Raw genomic sequence first — 23,955 nt, forward strand, 5'->3', positions numbered from 1 at the left:
AGGTATTATTTAAAATCTGTGAATACTGTTGTGATGAACCAGAGGTTATAATAAAAATCTGTAATAAGTTTGCCTTGAGAAATTATTCCTGTAATATCAAACCGAATCAGATTTTAATTGAGGATTATATCTACTGAGAAAGGGACTTTCGCATTTCAGTGACTCGTGATTTCTGCGAAACTCGTGACTGCCAAAGGGAACGCCAATTCTGCGATGTGTCATCACTAGCGCGAAATAAGCAACAGCAAAAACAGGCAAAAGCAAAGCAAGAGCATCAAGTGCAGTCAAATTCGCACAATTGGAGCTGAGCGCCAAGGACAAGGAGTCTGGTTTCTTGAGGAGATTGGCGCCCCATAGCGAATACAAAGGATATCCTGCCGCACACACTCGCTATCCTTTGCATCGAGTGTGCGAGAGTGTGTGCGTGCGTGTTCCTACACCTACATAAGTGGGTGTTTGGCTCCATTCGCGTGTGTGCGTTCGTGTGTGTGTGTGTGCGTGTGTGTGTTTGTGCGTGCATCTCGACGAGAACGAAAGCCTCTCTTTTCCTGGGTAAACAAAAACAAAACACTTGAATGTGAGCAGCAGTATTGGAATCGGGATAAGGATCACCAGGATTTTGGCGAGCACACCCAGCACTCAGCACTGGAAACGCACAGAAGCAGAAGCAACATGTCCTCGTCGACGTCAGAGCGCAAGCGCTACCACAAGGACAACGCGCCCACGGATGACATCCTTACGCTGATCAACCTGGTGCGCCAGAATCCGGCCCTCTACAACTACAAACTGCAGCCCAACCAGCGACGCCGCTCAGATGTCCTCAACGGATGGCAGGAGGTCGCCCAGCAGATAGGAAGTGAGTGCCTGCTCCTTGTCCGTCCGCCTATAAAGCTTCCTCCAGAATTGCAATCATTCAACACTAGCTGAGCTGTAGCTGGAGTTGGTTTTAGATACCACTTGCATTTGTATTAATGGGCTAGAGTTCTGGGGCAGATTACACGCCAGCGACTATTAACACCACTCACAATTTGATCATTATTTTCACCACCTGTTACTGCTCGTAATTCAAATCTACTATTTATAAACACTTTCATGCATGTGATGCCTTTAGCGGTTTTAGTTTGTATCAATTATTTGTAAACAAATTCGATTCTATTGAAACCGCTCTCATTTTGTTTGCAGACAAGTACACGGTGCAGGAGGTGCGTCGCAAGTGGAAGAATCTGCGGGACACGTTCCACCAGTACCGTCTCCGCACGCCCAAGTACATCGAGGGCCGGCTGTCCAAGTGGCGCTACGCCAAGGAGCTGGACTTCCTGTCGACGGTGTACCAGCCCAAGCTGAAATCGCACCGCAACACGCAGAGCAACTATGAGACGAGTGGGGGAGGCGGCGGCGGTGGAGGCGTTGGTGGCGCCAATAGCACCAGTTTGCCCATTGGGGCGATGCTGCATTTGAAACAGCACGTGGACGATGACGACGACGAGGTGGTGGACGATGACGGACAGTCGGATCACGATACCGCCACACTCTCCTCGCATCACGGCGCCTCGCAGATCACGCTGGTCAGCGATGAGGCGGAGACCTTCATCCTGACCGCCTACGAGGAGGGCGTTTCGGATGACACTGTATCGCAGCACCACCATCACCATCATCATGGCCATCACCAGCAGCAGCATCACCACCAGCCGCATCACCATCACCACCATCATCATCAGTCGCAGCACGACGGCAGCATCTCCAGCATTGAGCTCTCCCAGATTGCCCACGACGACGATGTGGTCGATGATGTCGATGACGACGATGATGTCGTGGACCACGACGGTCAGATGGACATTGTGAAGCACGAGCTGGACGAGGACGGCGCCACAGGAGCCGAGGTCGACTACGAAGAGGTGTGCCTGTACGAGGAGGCCAGCGGTGCACATGTGGATTGCGAAATGGGTGTGGGCGACGCCGTGGACGGCGGTAGCGATGTTACCCACGGCAAGGGCTTCCACTACATCGATGCCCACGAGTTTTGCATATCGGACATTGAGTCGCAGACAGTTCGCTCCAGCCAGCATCAGTTCACGACCAGCGGTGGATCGGGCAATGCCTCGAATAGTGTCCTGGCCGGTGGGACTGTGGTGGCCGATGGCAAGCTAAAGAATCTCACGCTGGTCACCACCACATCTACGGCGGCTGGGGGCGGTGGATCAACTAATCGTCATGATTCTTCGGTGTCAACGCAGCAGATTTCCCTGGTGGATGTAACCGAGGCGACCAGTACCAGTGTGACGATTTCCAGCACGCCAGCCATTTCTCTGAATGCGGCCACCGTGACCACAACGCCAGCAGCAGCGCTGTGCAACACCACATCCTTCACATCCACGCCGACGGCCACGATCCTTCAGTTGCCCTCCCTGAGCTGCGGATCTGGCCAGCCATTGGCCGTTAGTGCGGCGGCCAGCAGCTCTAACAATCTCATCAAGGAGGAGGAGCTGCACCAGCAGCAACAGGTGGCTAAGGCTCTGGCCAAGCGGGATGAGCTTGATCTGTTCTTCGACTTTCTCAAAAAGAAGATGCAGTGCTTCAACAAGACACAGATCACGCAAATTCAGATGGAGTTCCTCAACTGTGTCAGTCGGCAGGAGGCGGCCGAGCAGGATGGCAAGGATTAGGGACACCCGATTTTAGTTCTGTTTCCCAGAAACCAACCACCACGATCCCTGAGTAGTTGCTTAGTTTTTTCCATGTATAGGATTAGGATTCGTACCGTTTACCAGTTTGCAAGTTCGTGGCTTCCGCGTTCTTCAATTAGCTTTATCCTCCACCCACGAAATCCCGGATCCTGGAATCCCCTTTCACCCCTCTGCACCAGCCATTCGAGTATGCATATATATATATACATATACGAGTATATAACCCAGCGTTACAATCAATTGTAATTGGAAATAAATGTAAAATAAATCGATTCTCGAAAACTACAATTCGGAATTCTTGAAGTTGAATAGCTTGGTTGCAATAGAAAATCTATTCCTATTTCTAGGATTATCCTGGTTTTAGCCCCGTTTTTATAACCCAAACTACAATTTTATACACTTGAAAACAAGAAAATTGGCATAAATTATAGAATAAGAAGTTTTAAAGTGAATTAGATTATATACATTACAAATTGTTTGCATAATTTTAAACAAAATTAAGATAAGTAATTGCTTTAAAAAAAAAAGATAGTATCTACTTTACAAAATCACGAATTATTTGAAAATAAATACATGAAGAAACCTTCTTGATGACTTATAATCATTGATATATTCGTTGGGATTTCACTAGGTCAGAGCTTTTATTTTATTAACAACTACGGACGGCCGATCATCGCTCTTCATAAATAACAAGACAATTTGCATATGTGATTTTTCGCTTTCCGCGTGGGATTTATTTGGCGCGGCAGTCGTCCGAGGTCCAATGGCGAATGAAACAAACTTAAACGCAACACTTAGGCTAGTTAGGCTGAAGGTTAGCTCGTTAAATATACACATAGTATGCACTCTCGCAGAGATCACGCTACCGGCGCAGTGACCCCCGTTTGATCCACCTCGGTGTGCAGCTGGGCAATGTGCTCCGAGTTAAAGTAGATGACAGTGATTGTGATGTCGTCGCGATACAGACGCACCACGTCCTTGGGCAGCGTCAAATAGTACGAGATCTTGGAGTGCTCAATCCCATAGTCGGTGGCGCCCAATGCATGCCGGATGAGATGCGTGGCCGCGTTCTGATCCACGGGTTTGCGGGTGAGACCAGCCCTGCAGCAATGCAATGAAATCGTTATCAATAAATCACAAGTTTAAACAAGTTTAAAGGTATACTGACTTCCTCTCGGCCAGCTGATCGGAGATTTGCTGCAGCGTTGTGTCGCCTTCCGGCAGGCGCATCGGTTCGAGGATCTTTTTGGAGTTGATGTGCTCCCCCACCAAGCTGACCACCTCGCTGGGCGATAGGAAATCCCACAGGCCGTCGCTGGCGATGACTAGAAACTTATCGTTGGGCCCCAATTCGTGTTGCTGGACATCGGGGCGGGCGGTTAGGTACGGTGGCGTGTAGTAATTCGGCGCCATTGCCTGCTCGCCGAACATCGGCAGCACCTTCTGCTGCATTATGTCCAGGGACCACTTGTAGCGAAAGTCCCCAAAGGCACGCAACGGCGCCAGCTGGCTCAGCAGCCTGCCATTTCGGATCACCGTCTCCTGCTCCTCCTTGGGATGCTCGGCCAGAATGCGGCGCACCTCGGACATATTGTCGGCATTGTGCTCGATGTTGAGCTTCTTTGGCTGCCACTGCTGCGTCTGGGGATCGAGGACGCCCAACACGGCGCCACAGTCACCCGTGCTGGCCACGTGCATCTGCAGTCCCTCAATGTGAACCAAACAGGCAACGGCACCTGGAAAATAAACACATACACCGTTTAGAAATGGAGCCCATATAAGCCGGTAAGTATGAAGCTGGTGGTAACTTATGTAAATGTATATATATGAATAAATGGATACATCACCCACCAGAAAGTGCTACGCTCATGGTGCGCACATCGCTGCTGGCCAGAGCCTCCTGGGAAAGCCCGTTGTCCAGCTGGAGGAAGGCGTTGATCAGTTCACTGGACACATCCCGCTGCGGTGTCTCCGTCAATTGCTTGATGTACTTGAGGAAACTGGCCTCGTAAATGGGCTTGATCTCGCTGACGAAGTCCACGTTGTCGTTGTGGCATTTGAGGAACGACTGGCTATCGGCACCCTGCTTCATCTGCTCCTGAAGCACCTGGCGTGGCAAGGTGGCCGCCGAAACATAGCGCAGCAGTCGCTTGGACACCACTTGGCCACAGGCTGCTCCCGCATGGCCGTCGAAGATGCCACAAATGAAGCCGTTGCGGTGCAGCAAACTGGCCTCCGTGCGGGAATCCTCGCAGGGCGAGTTGGATCCCAGCTGATTTGTTTCATAGCTGCGGATGACTCCGTCCACGGGGAAGTTGTAAACGAACTCGTTCTCCCTTAGAACTAGGTTAACCTGTAAAAAAGGTTCAAATTAACAAAGGTTTTTTCTCATTTTGCCGTGATTACCACGGCTCCCATGATATAATAGTTATCAATTAGGTAATTCTAACTTGGTTTCTAACAAAAATCCTCTTTATTGCTTATTGCTCGGTATGGAATCGTGTGAAGTGGAATTGCTCAAATGAAATGAATGAAATTGACTGCTGACTGAAGGCTTTATAAACGATTGCTGCAGTTGAAATATGAATATTGAATATCGAGTGCGTATAATTCGCCGCAGTTCATGTTGTTTATTGGAAAGTACTTGAGAATTTCCTGAAAACTCTTGTACGTAGTTATTGGATCTGCAGCCAGTTAGGCAAGCTTAATAGTAGAATTAGAATTCTCTCTATAGATACATCATACCTAATTCACAAATTAAGAAGTAGTACCAATTTAAGATCTACACAGTGATTACAGCTAATGAACCCTGGTGAGCTGCTTGCCAAGGGGGGCTGACTTATCCCAGAGGCACTAGATCTATGGCATTTGCTAGGGATCCGGGTTCTTACATCGTATGGACTCAATTGAGGCAGTTGCGGCAGTAGGCGCAGTGCATTCAGACTGAACTCCCGCACATTGGATCGCACGTAGGTGGCGGCGTCGTGCAGCACGAACTTGAACATCTATATGGCGATTTCTGTACGCTCTCGCCCCGCTGTCGCTATAATTAACGGTAATGATATTGGTTCCGTAACCGAATCGGGGGAGGAGTGGGCGAAGGAGAGAGAGAAGGAGGAGAACGTGGGGGATTCCGTATCCCGGAGCCTCCGGCTGATTTACGGACTCCGGTTGCCGGCTGCTGACAATGGGCTCTTGATTTCCGCTGCTGCTTTTGAGTGGCCGGCGGATTGTTTGTACATTTGTGTGCTGTGCGAAATACGAAGCGGATAATTTCCACGGAAAACAAACGTAAAAAGAAAATACAGTGCGTACTAGAGATGGGTTTCTCACGGCACGACACAACCTGGCACGAAAATGAACACGCACGTCTAAAGTTACATTTCAAAACACTGTACAAAATCTTTTACTTCTATTATTGTAAATTTATTGAATTCTTTTTTTCCGAATGAGATAAATATTTTATATTCTATTATATTTTACCAGGATATTATGAACTAACTACATTTATAAGCATTCATCGTGTCACTTTGACCACCTCTAGCGAACAGCTGTCAGAGTGACAGTTGGGTGGCGATGCCAGATTGGCCGTGTTGCCATTAGCCGGTTACCGTTTTCAAGCCAAATCTAGCTGGCTTAAAAAAATCAACAAACTGACCAATTGACCTAAGATTTTCACCAAAGTTACTTTAAAAAAATATATCTTATATAACGTACAATATATAACTTTATAATAATGGTAATGAAGTGATTTCACAGTGGCTACTTGCTACCCTATCGATAACATTCACAGGTGTGGCAACACTGCCATTATCACACACACGCGCACGCACACTAAGGCACTGGCTTGCATGAGAAAAAAAACACAAAACAAAACAAAATTCAGAGGAATATTTGAATGCTCGAATATTTATAATTGAACAACCACCAGCGACGGCCGGGAATAACTCATTGCAAAGCCAGTAATCGTGTGGTGAACATAAAACTACGATTTGAAGAAAAACTTCAGGAAATAAGGACAAAAACGACCAGTATAATCGAATCAACGAACGATTTGCGTATCAAACTTTACAAAGGGAAGGCAGACTTTTTGTTGCGGATTCACTTCCAAGAGACAAATCCGTCAAATTCGCCTTCGAAATGGTGGAGCCCATTTTCGAGTATCAATTTCGACTGATTTTAATCGGCGACAGCACCGTGGGCAAGAGTTCGCTGCTCAAATTCTTCACAGACGGCAAATTTGCCGAGGTGCGTATGTCCAGCGATTTCGACCACTGTACTTGGCCGTTCGACCCACTGTGCGATCTCTGTGTGATGCAGTTAATGCGTTCATTACATAATTAAGTGATTTCAACGGGCAAGCAACAACAAAAAATAGACAAAGGGAGTGGATTTTAAAAAGATGCTGTCTTAGTCACCTTGTCAGTGTGTGTGTGTGTGTGTGTGTTTGTGCGCGCTGGAGTGCATGTGTGTGTGCTCGCCTGATAATGCAGGCGACAAAAACAACACACAAGGCCGAAAAAGGACCAGGGATACTCAAAAAACTGAGCGGGAAATTCAAAATACAGGGCGATATCAAGAGTCAACCAAAAATGTTGTTTTAAAACTATTTCTAAGAAAACCGTTTTGTTTGTTTGCTTTTAAGCAATTACAACTTCAAAGGAATACTTTGTTCCAAGTATCAACCTAATAATAAATTATTATCATCTTGCAGTTATCCGATCCCACAGTTGGCGTCGACTTCTTCGCCCGCCTCATCGAGATGAAGGACGGCACACAGATCAAGCTCCAGCTGTGGGACACCGCCGGGCAGGAGCGCTTCCGTTCGATCACCAAGTCCTACTACCGCAACTCGGTGGGCGTGCTGCTGGTGTACGATATATCGAATCACGCCAGCTTCGAGCACATACCGCTGTGGATGATGGAGGCACAGCGTCACATTGAGCCACACCGACCCGTTTTCGCATTGGTCGGCTGCAAACTGGACCTCATCAATGCGGGCGGACACCGGGAGGTGACCACGGAGGAGGCACAAAAGTTTGCCAAACAGCACGGTCTGCATTTCGTTGAGACATCGGCCCGATCTGGTGCCAATGTGGAGGAGGCCTTTCGCATGGTCACCCAGGAGGTGTACGCCCGCATTCGATCCGGCGAATACAAGGCGGAGGACGGATGGGATGGCATCAAGTCTGGTTTCTCGCGACCCAATAGTCTGGACTTTAATCTCGTCGTTGCCGAGCCGGAAAAGTCATCCTGTTGTTGATTCACCGCGACCTCTACGACTTTTATTTTCACTACTGTTTGTGTACATTGATTTGTATCGTATGACCCACCCACCCACCACCCTCTTTCCCCCCAAAAAAATCCACTTTGTTGACTCTTTTATTCTTGTTTAATCGTCTAGTTTAGCTGAAAAACCAAAACAGTTACGTATATTTGTACAATACGTTTTTTTTTTCTAATTACTTTTAGTTTCGCTCTTAAGTTAACAATTAGTTAGGTGACTCACGGTAATTAGTGAAGATTGAGTTTGGCCTCCTCTTTCCAAATTAAGTTTATTTCGCCCTTATTATTGAAAACGAGTCACACGAGATATACGTAGCCAAGATTCTGCGCTCCTAACTCATACAACACATAACTCCACATACACAAGTACGAATGGAAAAGCTATACATATACTTAAAACTTGAAATATAAACGTTTTTATTAATACGAACGGCCTGCATTTGGTTAATCAAGGGTTAGCTTGGGCTTGCTTTTGTCTAATCTAATCGGCTTATAGATAATACTTTTTGTACAAGTCGTTGTAAGGGTGAATCTTAATTGAATATAGTTTGTATGCACATTTGTTCGCTTTGTTTCATCACGGGAGTCTTGAAACAATTGTCAAAAAGTACCTGTGTGATAAATATTCGTTCGTAGCTGTGTTTATAGAACGGCTTTTAAAATTTTAAATAAATGCCCATTTTACAATTGCGGCTTTCTGAAAAATCCCACCTCGCGGCATATCTGGTCTCTATTTCAATTATTTAATTGTTTGCATAGTTCGGTTTAAGTGGAACGTATTCCTATATTTTTTCTACACCTTTGTAGTCGTGCTCAATTTAGATTTTGTTTGAAATTTCCGCAAGTATTGGAAACCGCTGCGGTCTGGCAACTACGTAACTCCCTTGCAACAGGTAACTCCCTGAATCCTTCAGTCATTTCGTATAAGTGCAAATTAAATAATGTTAAAAACCGATTAAAGAAGCAAGGCTTCGTAATTTATAAAGAAGTTCAAAAATCTTTTTCAAATTTACACGCGCATGTCAGTGTTGCCAGATGAACTTTCTGCCAGGCTATGTGGTATTTTTTAGGCATAGAACGTATTGACAACTTTTGTTGAAGGGGAAAGACTATCTGACCATCTGGTAGCACTGGCCGAGACATAATAACCTCCGATATAGAAGTCCGATATCGAAACGTGTTGGCTTTGAAATTACATAGATTACATCGGGACATTCGAAATGGGCAACGTGCTAGCGGCTTCCTCCGGCGCCCCAGCCAGTGGCGCCTCAAATTTGGGCCTCGGCCTCCCGGAACCGGCTCCCGTGCCCTCCGATTCCGGCTCCCCGTCCGGATCCTCTTCGTCCGCCGGAGGCTCGGACTCGCTTGCCGCCGCCAAGGATGCTCCGCTGGAGAATCCCGGCACCGTTGAGGAGCTCCACAAAAAGTGCAAAGGTATGTGGCCTTCAGTCAGTACATCTCAGTCATTCCGGCCGAAAAAAGAGCCCGCAAAAAGGCCTCCGCACCTCTGATGACATAACCTACAACATGCGAGAGCGAGACGGGGCATAAACGGGGGCAAGCATCGCGCGGGGTGTTATTATATATTATATGTTATCAACGCACTTTTCATTCCTCGCCACAGACATCCAGGCCATCACCTTCGAGGGCGCCAAGATCATGCTGAACAAAGGGCTGAGCAACCACTTCCAGGTGTCGCACACCATCAACATGAGCAATGTGGTGCCCAGTGGATATCGCTTCGGAGCCACCTATGTGGGCACCAAGCAGTACAGCCCCACGGAGGCCTTCCCCGTGCTCCTGGGCGACATCGATCCGTCGGGCAACCTTAACGCCAACGTTATCCATCAGTTCTCCGCCCGTCTGCGCTGCAAATTCGCCTCGCAGGTGAGTTCTAGCCGGGATTAGGCTGGGTTGATGCTATTGCATGCACTTAATCACTTATTTCATGTGACCATTGAGCATTGACCATTGAACAACAGTCTACTTAAGTTGGACCATCAATAGAGCTCAAAATAGAGTAGATAGTAAAAAGCTAAGATTTTGATGCTGATTCTTGGTATTTATCACCCAAGTTATATCGCTTATAATGTATATCCCATCCTAATGAGTTAATACAGCTTTTAGTTCGAATATTAGCTTTACTAAAGATGCCCTTTTCTCTAATCCACAGATCCAGGACTCGAAGATGGTGGCCACACAGCTGACGACCGACTATCGCGGCAATGATTACACCGCCTCGCTGACGGTGGCCAATCCCAGTATATTCACCAACTCCGGCGTGGTCGTTGGCCAGTATCTGCAGTCAGTCACTCCAGCCCTCGCCCTGGGCGCCGAACTGGCCTACCAGTTCGGTCCGAATGTCCCCGGCCGTCAGATAGCCATTGTGTCCGCCGTGGGCCGCTATACGGCTGGTAATTCGGTGTGGTCGGGTACCCTGGGACAGAGCGGTCTGCACGTGTGCTACTACCAGAAGGCCAGCGACCAGCTGCAGATTGGTGCCGAGGTGGAGACGAGCCTGCGCATGCAGGAGTCGGTGGCCACGCTTGCCTATCAGATCGATCTGCCCAAGGCGGATCTGGTCTTCAGAGGTGAGTGGTGTATATACTATTTATATTCCATTTAACAAGACCACCATAACTTGCTTAACTCTTCGAATCCAATAACAACTAAACTGTTTGGTCTTTTAGGCGGTATTGATTCCAACTGGCAAATCTTCGGAGTTTTGGAGAAGCGTCTGGCTCCATTGCCATTCACACTAGCCCTGAGCGGACGCATGAACCACGTCAAGAACAACTTTAGACTCGGATGCGGGCTGATGATCGGCTAAGCCGGTGATGATCCTTGGACAGCCATATCCTACTTCAGCCTCAGACCCCAAGCACACACCCATCCATCCATTGTAACTTTTTCACATCATCCGCTAACAACAGCAACCACTACAACAAAAAACAACAAGAACAACAACAAAACAATGAGATATAAATCTGCTAACAAACGTTTTTTATGATGATCTGTCGCTTGTGTGTATAAAAAATGCCTTGCATCCCAATAGAGGCGGCCAGCAGGGATCTGGGATCCTATGGAGTGGCTTTTATTCTTTAATCCATTATGTACCAGTGTGCCACTGTTTGTCGTCCGTTGTTAATCGACCGATTTTCCCCACTGACAGAGTCATCAACGCGGAGTTCAAAATACAAGAATGAAAAATATTCCACAATTATACATTTCTTCACTCAGTACACACACACACACACACACATCCAAAACAACAACAAGAAACTGTCACTGTACATTTTAAGTTGCTTCCTAAACGTACGCATTTATTTAGAACAACCAGCTATTTCCTCCAAACATACAAATCAATTAAATAATTAATTAAAGAAAACAAAAAAAACAGTAAGCAGAGACGAGAAATAATAAATGCGTATGAATTGTATGTAACAAGCTATCAAAATCTTAACAAACTGCTTTAAGTTTATAATTTATAAATTTACAATTAGTTTTAATAACAAAAATACTTTGTTAAATCAACCTTTATTACCTTATGGCGTGGAAGAATTAGGCAGAATTCAAATAGAGTCGGCGCCGAAATGTTGTGAGGGGAAAGAAAACCAAACAAATCAAACTCCTTAAAAAACAAAACATAAAATATAAAATATAAAACCCAAACAATATGTTAAACATGTGAAAGAATTAAATTACATTGTAATTTACCCGTTCCAAAACAAGAACCATAAAACCAACAAAGAAAACCAGATGATAAAATAGGTTTTAGAAAAATAAACAATTTAAATAAATCTCCGCTAGTTTTATTCTCATTTAGGATATTTAATTTTTATTCATCTTTTCTATTACATTTATGAAATCATATGGGCCACGTCAAGTGTGGAAGTTGTCCAATGAGATAAGATAACGAGTCGCAACTTAATGTGCTGCTAATGAGATAATTTGATTTCAAAGATAAGTACATTATTGATCTATTTGTGTGTGTTTATTTCAATATTTAACAAAATGTCTGTTGCTTTTATCTATGCAAGCAATTGACCATAATTTCTATTGCATTTAATTAGCTTTTAGGAAATGTATCAGTCAAAGAACTGCAGCAAGCCACCGGCACTCTAAGTGCACCCTCTAAGCACTGGGTGTCTCAGCACCCGGGTGTTTGTGGACACTCTATTTGCGGCAATAACAAACACCCGAGTGCCTGATCTTATACATAACTAAATAATATTTATATTTAATTAATACTATTCTATTTCCATTGTTCTAGCTGGCATTCAAAATGAAATTATAAGTAAGATAGCTGAAAGTATTACGTTACATTAAAAGGAAATAAAGAAAAATACTAAATAATACTAGGTACTAAATACTAAATAATATTGAATACCAAATAATACTAAATACTTAATACTAAATAATACTAAATAATACCAAAATATAAGTGCCCTCCTCTGCGCTTCTCAAAAGTCCTACGTAAGCAAACCACTTTTTCGATGTTTTTTTTTAAATACTAATTGTGAGTGAGTGGTGCAGTGATATGTAATACATGGCGGCAGAGGATATCAATAATGAGATTTCGACCTACTGGAGGAAGTGGAAGTGCCTGAGCTACATAGCTATATTCCAGGAGCTACAACCAGCTGCCAGCTCTGACGTGGAAAGAGCTTAAGGAAAGGGGTGAGTACCATTGTTTTAATTATCATTTAAAAAAAAAAAAAACATTTATAAAGTTAAATATGGGAAGCAAATATTAAAAATTGTAACAAAGCAAATAATATAATATATAAAAAAGAAATGTCCATTTCGTGTTGTTTACATTTTTGTAAAATTAAGGCAAAAAAGGAGGCTATGTACAGATTTTGGGCATAATCTATTTCGTTTTTCAGTAATTATGTTACCACAGACACTTGAGTGCCTACCAGACACCCGGGTGCTTACGAGACATAAATGAGTGTTTTTGCCACTCAGTTCTCTTGCAGTTCTCTGGTATCAGTATTACTAAGGGATGTACTTATAGTTTTTCGATATTATTGTATATTTGTTGTGTCCTTTCAGGATTCTTTAAAAACTTTGACCAGTTTTTTGCTTGGAATTTCCAGTAAAAGCCGATCAGAGTCTTTGGCATCACATGTTGTTGACAAAATAACAGAAACAAGTACATTGTGTTGTCATATTCCCATTTGCAGCGCAAAACTCAAAAAGTTTGGCGCAAAACTGTGTAAATGCGCGGTGTTTGTAGCGACACTTTGATACCTATTAATTTGAAATATTCCTTAAATAAAATAAGTATAAATTTCTTAAGAGGAGTTGTCTAGTTTGTTCTTGTTTAAAATGATTATTTTCCGATTTTTGGGACAACCCGTTGATACCCTATTGTTATGACAACAACACACAAACTTTGTTCAATCAGCCATAGAAGCGATTCGGTTGTTGTTGTCGCTTTGCAAGTGCAGTAGTCGCAATATTGTTTAGATAAGAAAATGTTGCCACACTCACACTGACACACACACACACACACACAGGCACACACATGTGGTGCTTTTCCGCTTTTCCTGCTTGCCCCGCTGTCTATCAAAATGGTTTTTGCTATGCACATTTTCTTTTCGCCCGTGTCCTTCCTTTTTGCCAAATGCAATTTGAACTTTGGCAAAAAGCGGCCGCTTTAGCAGACTTTTCCCCCGCTGCTTCCCCTGTTCCCTCTGTTCCCCCCACCCAATTCCCCTCCCTCCTGCCCCCTAACATCATTTCCGCAACCCCCCCGACGCCAACCCTTTGACTTTTCCTGGCCATGCCATTTGTACGATAAGCAGGACAGCGACTTTCATATTTTGTGAAATTTTCCGCGTTTTCTTTTTCCGCCAGAGAAGCTGCCATGTCGGGCAGTACACATAGAGAAAATACATCAATGAACGCTTTTAAATGCTGCCAAAACTGAATTATAAGCCCAAAAGTAAACAATAAGCTCAAAAGCATTTTTGTATATTTTTAATATTTTATGGAGTTTAGCATAAGTGACTTATAAACGCGAATTCTTAAGGCATTTTATTGACTTCCGTTGGAAGTTAGATTTCGTTGCAGTGCTCGCGTTATGTAAGCCGCGAAAGCTGTTTTCCAATTCAATTGTCGCAAAGCACAGACTCCACTCATGGCCAAGACAAAGGAAATTTGTGTCAAAAGAAGAGCGAACTTGGCCAAGTGGCGGGCCCGGCAGAAACTCATTAACATATAAAGTAGCCGAGCGAATTGTGTGCAGACAAATCTGGTAACTAATTACGCAACAGACGTCCAGGGCCACCAGGCCACCAAATCCCGACATGGCTCATAAGGCAGGACCTCGAGGGGCAGGACTTAGGCCAAGAGTGCTGCTGGCCAAAACTGCAGCGCTAAAGTGTTTATTCGCCTTTTCTCTGGCTGTTGAAAAGTGGAGCTTAGCGAGTAATTAGCAGCTCATACCCAATTTTCCCAGCTTCAGTCAGCCAGCTGGGTGGAGATTTTAAAGTTAGCACAAGGCGGTATCATTAACTATTCTGCAATAGTAAGTAATCTTAAAGTGTTTATTCTCCAATAGTAAGTAATCTTAATGTGTTTATTCCCCAATAGTAAGTAATCTTAAAGTGTTCATTAACTATTCTGCAATAGTAAGTAATCTTAAAGTGTTTATTCCCCAATAGTAAGTAATCTTAAAGTGTTCATTCTCCAATAGTAAGTAATCTTAAAGTGTGTATTTTAAAATAGTGAAATATTTCTCAATAGTGAAGCAGTACAAGCTATATAAGTTCTTTGCAAGCAAACGCCCATTTCAACCGCATTTGTGTGCGAAAGTGCAGTATCCATTGCATACTTTTCGGCGTGTATGCTCATACAGCCGCCAAGCCGGAAGTCCTTGATGCAAATGTAAGCCCCGCTGAGAGCCGGCAGCATTCTCGTCAGTTGTTTGCTCAAAACAAATTACAAGCAGAGTGAGAGAAATTAATGAACTTTAAGCCGGGCGCAACAACAAGTACATACATACATACATATGTACATAAGTGCGTGAGCAATTGTCTTTTGCCAGTAGTGGTATGTAGTAGTAGTAACTCAACTGCATTCGAGTGGGTGTGTTGTATGCTCGGCATATTTACGCCAACTTTAGTTATTTGAATTACGTGACTTCAGCAACAGTTCCACGACTGACTCGGCACCCCCCCTTTTTTCCACCCCCTTTTTTGCCACCCCTTTTTTTCACCCCGCCCATGCACACGTGCATACAAAGCTTTAACTTTGTGCAATTTTTTAAGCACACACAGGGAGCAGCATGCGTACTACTTACTTTACCCATCCGTACTATCTACGTCTGCTGATTACAAATGCAAGTTCCAAAAATATTGAGAGCAAAGGGATTCGTTAGCTTGTCCATGTTTATACTTGTGCATCAATGGAGCAGGCTGTTGGCTAATGAAATCTCAAAAGTCTAAATATAGGCAAGAAAATATGTAACTTACATATATGGATTTTCCCTTCTTGAATTACTGTATTACTGAACGATTTCCGTTTGGCTTTTCATGATTTTAAGATTATTCAAGGTAAATATACCCTTAATCCTGTATAGTGCATTAAGCTGGTGGCTTTTACCATTGTACGTTTTTCACCTGCAGACTTTTCCTGCTGGCTGCCTCTAGTTGTTATTGCTATTTTCGGCTTTGAGTTTTTAGCCTTAAGCCAAATAAGTGTTTTAGCCGTCATGCAGGAGATAGAGCGCAGGACATGGGTGGGGTGTACGGGGGGAGGGGGGTTTGGCCTGAGACATGGACTTTGGCGTCGACATAAACGTTGTTGCAAAAGCAGTTGTAGAAGTAGAAGTAGGAAGAAGAAGAAGAGGAACCGGAAGTTGCCACGACAGCTGCAGGAAACTCTAACTCACTTACACAAACAGCCAAAGCGCGCACCTTTCAAATGTGTGTGTGTCGGTGTGTGGCTGTTTTTCTGGCTGTACATGTGCCAGTGTGTGTGTGTGTGTGCCTGGCCACGTTTGTGTCTGTGAATTGTTGAAAGTTAGCAATAGATTTTTAACGGAAGTTGCACATGTGCGCACGTGTTCTCCCAAAAATTTCTTGGCCCCTTCAGTACCACGCCCCCCATATCTTCCGCCGCCCCTGCCGCCCCGCTGCCACGCCTGCCACCCTTTTTTGGCCACACCACAGCAATTCATTCGTCTTCGCCGGCGAAAACCAAAAAATATTCGGCTTAACTCTTGGCACGTTGTAATTAAGGCTGCGTCCGTGTGTGCATGTGCTGTATGTGTGTCTGTGCAGCGGGCGGAAGGCTGTGGGCGTGGCACATCATCATCATTCAAGCGCAGCAAGATTAGACCAACCGATTATTGCCTACTACACTGAAATCAAATGTAAAAAGTATTGGAATTCTTACATTACTATATAAAAATTTAAAAATATCTGGAAATTATAATTGCATGCATACAAAAATCTAGAATAATAGATAAAAATTTCGTTTTTTCCGGTGCACCATGTGCACCCACTCCACTGCGAAAAACACATCTTCATCTGCCCAACTGGAATTCTAGGCGAAGTGATTCTTCTACTTTCTGGCAGCGATTGCGTGTGCGCGTCTACTTAACGAAAATTTATATCTCCACTGCCGCTGACATATTTACCACTTTAACACAGCTACTCCACGGGATGCTCCCCCATTTCCTGCGGTTAAGCCAATTATGAGGTTTCGCCATATTTAACCCCTCACACCCAGCATAAGAAGAACACAAAAAAAAATAAAAAGAAAGAAAGGGAAAATCGCACAGAACTATAATGGGAGCATTTTCTTTTCGCCGAATTACCATTTCCCATTAAGATACATACTTGGCGCGGTGGGGGGAAAGTCCGCATTTCTGGCGGTGTCAGCGCAGCGAGTTTCGGTGTAATTTAATGGAAAAATCGCTCAAGATTCGCCGACTCGCCGATTAAGCAGCTTGTAATGCATAATGAATGCGAACTGATGCCATCGCAGCAGCAGAAGCAGAAGCAGCAGCAGCCACATTGCTCATACGCCTATTTGTCACTCTCGTAATGGGTCAGGTTCCAAAAAGGACGAATGGGGAGCAGAGGTGGGCGGAGGGGGCGTGACTGTCTGCTGTTTGTGAAATGTGCGACAGCGTGAGCAGACAGAAATCCGGACTCAAGTCGTCTGCCATTTTCGCCTCAATTAGTTCATAATCGCCACCTGGCGGTAGGCAGCAGCACTACGCCTTATAGCCATTTTTTGAATTTTGTTTAAATGAGTATATAAGTATTTCTAAATCCTATGCCGCCTTATTTGAAACATGTTTGCTCTGCAATAATAATAAAAATCGGAATTTATTTGGCATTCCCCACAGTGCATAAAAATCAAACATTTTTGTATTTGTGGTTCCTTTGAAGTAAGAAAGCAGCAAGTAGATGAGCTGAACTGCCGGGCATTGTGTATTCAAAGGATTTATTGGTATTTTGCACAGTTCTTGACTTGGGCAGTGTAATTGCAACTGCAACTGCAGCAGTCAGGTAATAAAACAAATTGCCCAACTGTTGGGCTGAAGCCGTTCTCCAGCAGCTGTGGACAGCAGGCAGTTCATAAATAAATGCCCATTGTGCACATTTGATTCATGGATTAGGTCAGCAGATAGCTAAACTCAAGGCAGCAGATTGTGAAGTGCTCTAAAATAATCCAATTTCTTGTACTTCTTAGTATGACAATAAAACTATATACTCTTCTGATGAATAACTCGGCAAACCTATATTTGTTTTTAGCTAATTTGAGGTTTTTATAATATTCTAATAAATGCAATCAAAAATAGTTCAAGTTAAGTGCTTTCCCATCAATTTAGTAATTTTCTATAGCTTCAAGGACTTTTTGATTACCAAACAAAAGCAAATAATAATTAAATGAGCTCGATTCGAATTGTCGCACAAAGGATCATACGAATGCTGGTGAAATGGAATAAAAATTGCTGCTGCATCATAAATAAATGTTTATTGTGTTCAAACATTGATTCATGGAATGATGTCGTAATGGATTCGACGTCTGTCGAATGTTCCTAGGACTCCATCCTGGCCATCCTTGCCATCCTGGCCATCCTTCTGCTGGAGGAGAGAGCGGTGGAAATTAAGATTCAATTGTCTGCATTCAAAGTTGTCAATGTTCATTATCAATGGAACAAACGTTTAAGGCTTAGACGTGGATATCGATGCATCCTTCGTCCTTCGTCCTTAGCCCTTGTCCTTTGTCTGTGTCGCATTTTAGGTGGTGTGCGTTCTTATTTGGGCGAACAGTATCCCCAGCCTATAGCGATAAAAAAAATATATGGTTCTTAAATATAAATATATACATATATATTTGTAAGGAATAAATCCTTCGTTACTGCTCTTGTCATTGGAAATCGTCCTTTCCCTTTAAACATTTTTTTAACTCATTACTCTTTTGCTTTAGTGCTTTCTGTAGCCTTGATTATATTAACTTGACCATCTTGTATTACCAAAAAATAAGTTGGCAGAAATATTGGTTATTTTACTTGTCTTCCTTAGGCACTCTTCACTGTGTCTTTCAGTTGATTAAGATAATTTGGGTTGCAGGACCCAAACTGGCCATTCCAGACCCAGACCCGTGCCTTTGCCTTTGCCTTTGCCTTTGCCGCTTAGGAATCCCTTGGATGTCCGAAATGGAGTAACGATGCAGCTGCAGGACGCAGGAAGAAGGACGCAGGTCGAAGGATGCGGTCCTGCCAGCAATTGTTGTGCCGCATTCGCTGCACATTTGTGCGCTTAATGGACTTCGTATGTCATTTTCAAATTGCAATAGACTTTGAACTGGGGTCAATGCAGAAAAAATGTCACCGCCAGACGAAGGACGAAAAGGATCTGGAGCTGGAGCTGGAGCTGGCGCTGGTGCTGGGAACCCAACATTTATCTGTCCATCCATCTCGTTCTCACCCACTTCGACTTGCCAAGGATAACTGTCAACAGACTGCGTGTGTATGTGTGGCTGTGTGTGTGTGTGTGTGTGCGGTGGTATCTGTGGGTGTGGGTATCTGTGCGAGAGCTTCGAATAGCGCTAAATGACCGCAAAGTGTTTTCATTATTTGTGGCTGCCAACAATTTATATCGTTCATTTAGGAATTTCTCTTTTTACACTCTCCATTTCGCCACTCCGCAGCTGTGCCAGTGTGTGTGTGTGTCACAAAAAAGGGATGCCAGTTAGTACACTGCAAAAAGAAGTTCATAAGTTGCAAATTTAATTTAAGCTGTGAAAGCTAAAGTAACTTATAGTAAAATAATATCATGGTATTAATAAAATCTGTATAAAAAATCTGTATAAAAACTATACAAAAGACTTATTTAAGTAAGCAGTAGCACTTCTTTTCGCTCTGTGTCGTATGAAATAGCTGCAAAAAGGCATAAAGGAGTGGCTGGGATGGTGGACAAGCTGAGAGGTCCGGCGAGTGGCGGACATTGGTCCTGTGGCCGTGACTGTGGCCATGGTTGTGTCTCCTTAACGCTCCTCCCATCCCACCATCCCACCATCCTGCCATCCCATCATCCTCCCATTGCCGCATCCTGCAATCCACTCATCTTCCTTCGAGTTTGGACCGCATGTGCATGGCTTCATTATCGTTCATCGGGAGGAGCAGCAAACCCATTCCCGCTCACCAAACCCACCAGTACCCAGTACCCAATAGCCCATCATCATCATCAGCATTATCGTCTTCACTTACAGTCGCATTGAAATGGTCGTTAGAGCAACAAAAATGCCGTCTCAACTTTTATTCGATTTGCGCGATTCGCTTCACAAGCGATTTAATGCAAGGAACTAGCTCCGAAAAAGGAGCATTATGAATTTTTCGAAAAAATGTAATCAGTACTGCAGCTTAATACGTTACTTATTTATAGTTTAAAATCAATTGAATGTGTTTACTGTATATTTGTTGCCAGTTATACGTTATTAACTTAATTAATTGGATTAATTACCATTTGTGGTCTAAAAGTACAGAAGTTATATTAGCTATTAGTAATATTGCCATAATAATTTAGAATTTTTTGCAACGCTAGAGGGCAACGATATATGCGTTATTTATTGGGGGAACTAGTTCGCCTGCTCAGATTACCAACCCAAAAACAGAAAAAAAAAAAACAGAGTAAAACCAGTCATGGGAAATCGAAGCAACAGCCCAAACAACTGCAAAGTTTCCACGGGCAACTGTGCGGGACAGTTGGACAGTGTTTTGTGTGTGTGTGTGAGTGCAGTTTATAAATGTCGATGACGATGCGGTAAGGACATGGGTGGCGGAGTCCTTTGGCGAAGGGGGGAGGGGGGAAAAAGTTAGCTGGTTGTTAAATGGCAGTGGAGGCTGAGGTTGTCGATAATGGTCATGGCGTTGACTGTGGCGGTGTTGGCGGTGACTTTCTATGGCTCCACTGGAGTGCCGTTTTCCTACCTCCTTGGAAATCCTCTCCCCTGCACACACACCCACTAACACTCACACACACACATAGCCGGGCTTTCGTGCCGAAGTGTTGGCGCATCCTGTGCGTCGATGCAAGGAATTTTAGTTGATAACGACAACATCGGCCATAGTTGTTGTTTCACCCCCCGCTTTTGTGGTTGTTGTAGTTGATGATGGTGTCGTCCTGGCACCGCACACTGAGAGAAATACATATACCTGTGCATTACCCAAAAAAAAGTCTCAAATTTTCTGTTCTATTCTATCAGTCACAACGTATTTAAACTCAATGCAATAATTAGAAACATATAAAGTAATAACTGCATATAATAGTTTTACAATACCATAGAAGCTGCAACAATTTTTTGAAAAAACCCATTTATGTCATTTGTTTATAGTGTTTTGTGTCGCTGTTTTTGCAATTCTCGTTGTTGCAGCTGCTAGTATTGGTGTTGGTGTCGCTGGCATTGCAGCAATTGAGTGTTTGGTTTTGAATCGCAAGTGTCAATTTGGAAAATGTTTATTTTATGCGACACTTGGGCGTTGCTGCCACGCCCTCCGATATGGGCGTGTGCGCGGGATGTCTCTTAACCCTCGATTGCCACCTTGGGGTTATTATTGTGTGCATTTAATGCGACCCGCTGATAAGCCGACCGGCAATCGTCATCGCAATCGCAATCGGAATGCAATTGCAATTGCCATTGCCATTGTCAGCAATTCAATTGCGACTTTATTGAGCCGTTTGTCTTGCGAGAAGTCCACAATCTCCAGTTTATCCTGGCATTTTCGAAGCGGCTCTTGGCCCAGCCCAGCGATCAAGGACTTGGCTCCTTTCGCGGACAGTCATAAATTTGCGGCGCATAGGAAATCGGCATCTATAAGTTTATTCCACTCAATTGAATTGCAATTTCGCTTATATTGGCAGCGAGTGCAGTGCATCTTGTGGATTATACTTATGAAGTAGGTTCCTTTAAGAGCGGGATTAGCGATTCAAAGTTAACATATACTTAAAGGATGCCTTTAGTATTTGATTCAGTTTCCTTCAAGTAACTATCTAATTTGATTCAGTTTCCTTCAAGTAACTATCTTATCTTCTAGATTTTAACCAAGTTATCATAGGGTTTCTCCACAAATGACTTAAGTAGGTGCCCTTCCATAAACCTTCTTCTATTTCCATTACTCAGTTGCCCCCCTTTTTTAATGGCAATCATTATCCTGCACCCTCTCCACTTGCGAGTCTAATCAGATAATTACATTGGTCGCGCTGAAAAGTGTGCTACATAAAATGTTGGCCTAGTCTCATTAACGCGGCTTTTCCACCCGCTTTTCCACTCATTGCTCGCGTAAGCAAATCTTGGCCCAAAAAAAACAAAAAAAAAACAACAAAATAAGGAACATAAAATCTTTATGCCACCGGGGGATTTAAGCCATGTTTCGCCTGCTTATTGATGAAGCCATTTAAACGCACGGAGGCCATTTATTATGCCATGAAACGGATGCCGAGCCACTCGAAGCAGCAGGATTGGAATGGCAATGGGGTCGAGGATCTGCTATTCGCATCCGCATTCGCATCCGCATCCGCATATCTGCTGCAGTCACAATAATTGCTGGTGGCAAGTAAATCCAGGAGCTTCATTAGTATCGATTATGCGTTTAACGACCCGTCGAGCGGCGATGGCGGCTGCTGCACATAATGATTGTCGCCATAAATGTCAAAATACCCAGCGATTCGAACATTTATTGAATAAGTTTATTGATTTACGAGTATACGATTTCTTTATGATACTAGACCGTGCACTAGACCTATGTATATGTATATACTATACTTCTGTCGACTTCTAAATGTGTATTTATGCCCCATGACTATGTGTGCATGCAATTTGCAGAAACTTTTACCAATGCCAGCAATAAAACAAATGGCATTTTACAAAAGAAACTTTTGCCAGATCCTGCCGCTTAGTCGCCCCCCGTTTTTCCATACTTTTTCCCAGCTAGTTTCCATAATCAAACTTTACACATTTACAGCAAGTGCAAATGGTTTTGAGAGCTGTCGAAAACGAGGCATTGAATTCCATTTAAGCAGCAGAAGTTGTCGCAGAGACTGGTCTTAATTGAGCTATATTTATGAATATGCCAGGACTACAAGTTGGTAGTAATCGTAGTAAGTGTTGGCCTCCAATTTAAAGCTTTTCTTCGATTTTAAACTATCGCTCAAATTTAAAGCCTTTCTTCGATTTGAAACTATCGCTGTTAATGCAATTATTTGCAACTATTTGCGGTGAAAGATATATTGATTTTATCTTAGGCAAACTAACTCAACAAAAACTTTGAATATCATAAAGCAGTTGAGCTTCACATGAAGGACTTTACCTAATGTTAAGCCATCTGCCGGCGAGGATTCCCTCACTTTTGGCCAACTTGTCTGGCACTCCACACACGGTCATCCCATGTCAGAATGGTTTTTCATAAATTTTTAAGTGAAATTTCATTTGTGAGCAGAGCAAGTTGTTGGCCTAAAGCCCGTGACCAGGCCCAAAGCCAAGGACTCAACTAAAACCGACTTACGCATACACCGGAAAATGATTTGAAAATGTTTAAAGCAATGCTACACAGCTGTATCATTAAACTTATTTGGTAAGTTATATTTTACAAACGCTTAACATGGTCAAGAGATATCTTGTATTATAAATTAAATGTAGCTTAGATCGATTAAAACTATAATTTTTCGCCGTGCATCTGTGTGGGTAAAGTTCGGTTGGCTAAACTTTGGAAAACGTACTAGTATCAGTGGCAACAGCAACTTGCAATTTGAAGTGGCTCAAAGCGACTCCAGAAATTTGTTCTCAAGTCGTCCTGGTTTTTGGGAGGCACTCGCCTTGGGTCGGCTCTCCTTGCAACTAGTTGCAATTTGTTTGCTAAAGTTTTAACACCATTTAGTCGGTTTCACATGAAGACAATTAGGCGAACGATTAAATTTATATTATCAAGGGATAAACTTGGCCATGGATAGCATGGCCATACTCTCAACTCCTCTGTCTGCATGTCTGGCCAAATATCTTCATATCTCCGGGTCGGTTTCAACTTGTTGGCCTTGTAAACATGCCGGGTTGTAAAAATAAAGGAAGGGGTTAAAACCAGCATACAAATGGGAGTGGAAACAGAGACAAAAAATGCGTTATGCCTTTCATATTCATATTCAGATTCGCAATTTCAGCTTGCGTTATTTTTTCAAGGCCCCCTGCTAACGGCCATGCCCCAAGCTCATTAAATACACATTAAAGTTTAATTATAAACATTTTGCTCTTGCACTTGGCAGCAAAATGGCCCAAAGGGAGAAATGGCTGAAATGGCTGAAATGGCGTACGGCGGAGTGAGAGAGGGGATGTCAAAAAGTGGCGAAAAGCGCAAGCGAAAGTCAAAGCAATTTAACCTCTTTGCACTCTGCTATCCAAAACGGCGGGCATATTCAATATGCCCAATATATTCAATATTAATTATAATTTTAAAAAATACCAAATA

General features: G+C 43.5%; 4 protein-coding genes across 8 annotated transcripts; 3 read left to right on the top strand and 1 right to left on the bottom strand.

The window, feature by feature from the left end:
• Positions 1 to 141: 141 nt before the first annotated feature.
• LOC122624388 (lateral signaling target protein 2 homolog) lies at positions 142 to 2,969 on the top strand. The gene is made up of 2 exons (XM_043803899.1): positions 142 to 856; positions 1,183 to 2,969. The coding sequence occupies exons 1-2, from the start codon at positions 673 to 675 to the stop codon at positions 2,661 to 2,663; spliced, it is 1,665 nt and encodes a 554-aa protein (XP_043659834.1). The 5' UTR covers positions 142 to 672; the 3' UTR covers positions 2,664 to 2,969.
• A 411-nt stretch (positions 2,970 to 3,380) lies between these two features.
• Positions 3,381 to 6,134, bottom strand: LOC122624389 (pyruvate dehydrogenase [acetyl-transferring]-phosphatase 1, mitochondrial). Of its 4 annotated transcripts, XM_043803901.1 has the most exons (5): positions 6,000 to 6,134; positions 5,576 to 5,933; positions 4,536 to 5,037; positions 3,853 to 4,420; positions 3,381 to 3,785 (listed from the first exon to the last, which is right to left on the bottom strand). In XM_043803901.1, exons 2-5 carry the CDS (start codon positions 5,687 to 5,689, stop codon positions 3,542 to 3,544), a joined length of 1,428 nt encoding a protein of 475 aa, XP_043659836.1. In that variant the 5' UTR covers positions 5,690 to 5,933; positions 6,000 to 6,134; the 3' UTR covers positions 3,381 to 3,541. The 4 variants fall into 4 exon arrangements, with proteins under 4 accessions (XP_043659836.1, XP_043659835.1, XP_043659838.1 ...); XM_043803900.1 differs by having other exon boundaries at positions 5,576 to 6,104; XM_043803903.1 differs by lacking the exons at positions 5,576 to 5,933; positions 6,000 to 6,134 and adding an exon at positions 5,094 to 5,195.
• Positions 6,135 to 6,513: 379 nt separating this feature from the next.
• On the top strand, positions 6,514 to 8,400 carry LOC122622940 (ras-related protein Rab-39B). Its single transcript, XM_043801749.1, has 2 exons — positions 6,514 to 6,932; positions 7,399 to 8,400. The coding sequence occupies exons 1-2, from the start codon at positions 6,825 to 6,827 to the stop codon at positions 7,945 to 7,947; spliced, it is 657 nt and encodes a 218-aa protein (XP_043657684.1). The 5' UTR covers positions 6,514 to 6,824; the 3' UTR covers positions 7,948 to 8,400.
• A 222-nt stretch (positions 8,401 to 8,622) lies between these two features.
• LOC122622939 (mitochondrial import receptor subunit TOM40 homolog 1) lies at positions 8,623 to 11,770 on the top strand. Of its 2 annotated transcripts, XM_043801748.1 has the most exons (5): positions 8,623 to 8,863; positions 9,171 to 9,404; positions 9,595 to 9,857; positions 10,144 to 10,561; positions 10,661 to 11,770. In XM_043801748.1, exons 2-5 carry the CDS (start codon positions 9,191 to 9,193, stop codon positions 10,798 to 10,800), a joined length of 1,035 nt encoding a protein of 344 aa, XP_043657683.1. In that variant the 5' UTR covers positions 8,623 to 8,863; positions 9,171 to 9,190; the 3' UTR covers positions 10,801 to 11,770. The 2 variants fall into 2 exon arrangements, with proteins under 2 accessions (XP_043657683.1, XP_043657682.1); XM_043801747.1 differs by lacking the exon at positions 8,623 to 8,863 and having other exon boundaries at positions 9,081 to 9,404.
• The last annotated feature ends 12,185 nt before the right edge of the window (positions 11,771 to 23,955 follow it).

The sequence above is a fragment of the Drosophila teissieri genome, chromosome X (assembly GCF_016746235.2).
Source record: "Drosophila teissieri strain GT53w chromosome X, Prin_Dtei_1.1, whole genome shotgun sequence".
NCBI classification, from domain to species: domain Eukaryota; kingdom Metazoa; phylum Arthropoda; class Insecta; order Diptera; family Drosophilidae; genus Drosophila; species Drosophila teissieri.

Coding starts and splice junctions, on each gene's coding strand:
- LOC122622940 (XM_043801749.1), top strand. CDS start 6,825: ATGGTGGAGCCCATTTTCGAGTATCAATTTCGACTGATTTTAATCGGC. Junction 6,933..7,398: donor CAGACGGCAAATTTGCCGAG/GTGCGTATGTCC, acceptor ATCATCTTGCAG/TTATCCGATCCCACAGTTGG.
- LOC122624389 (XM_043803901.1), bottom strand. CDS start 5,689: ATGTTCAAGTTCGTGCTGCACGACGCCGCCACCTACGTGCGATCCAAT. Junction 5,038..5,575: donor CTCAATTGAGTCCATACGAT/GTAAGAACCCGG, acceptor CCTTTTTTACAG/GTTAACCTAGTTCTAAGGGA. Junction 3,786..3,852: donor GATCAGCTGGCCGAGAGGAA/GTCAGTATACCT, acceptor GCATTGCTGCAG/GGCTGGTCTCACCCGCAAAC.
- LOC122622939 (XM_043801748.1), top strand. CDS start 9,191: ATGGGCAACGTGCTAGCGGCTTCCTCCGGCGCCCCAGCCAGTGGCGCC. Junction 9,405..9,594: donor GCTCCACAAAAAGTGCAAAG/GTATGTGGCCTT, acceptor TCCTCGCCACAG/ACATCCAGGCCATCACCTTC. Junction 10,562..10,660: donor GGCGGATCTGGTCTTCAGAG/GTGAGTGGTGTA, acceptor TTGGTCTTTTAG/GCGGTATTGATTCCAACTGG.
- LOC122624388 (XM_043803899.1), top strand. CDS start 673: ATGTCCTCGTCGACGTCAGAGCGCAAGCGCTACCACAAGGACAACGCG. Junction 857..1,182: donor GGTCGCCCAGCAGATAGGAA/GTGAGTGCCTGC, acceptor TTTTGTTTGCAG/ACAAGTACACGGTGCAGGAG.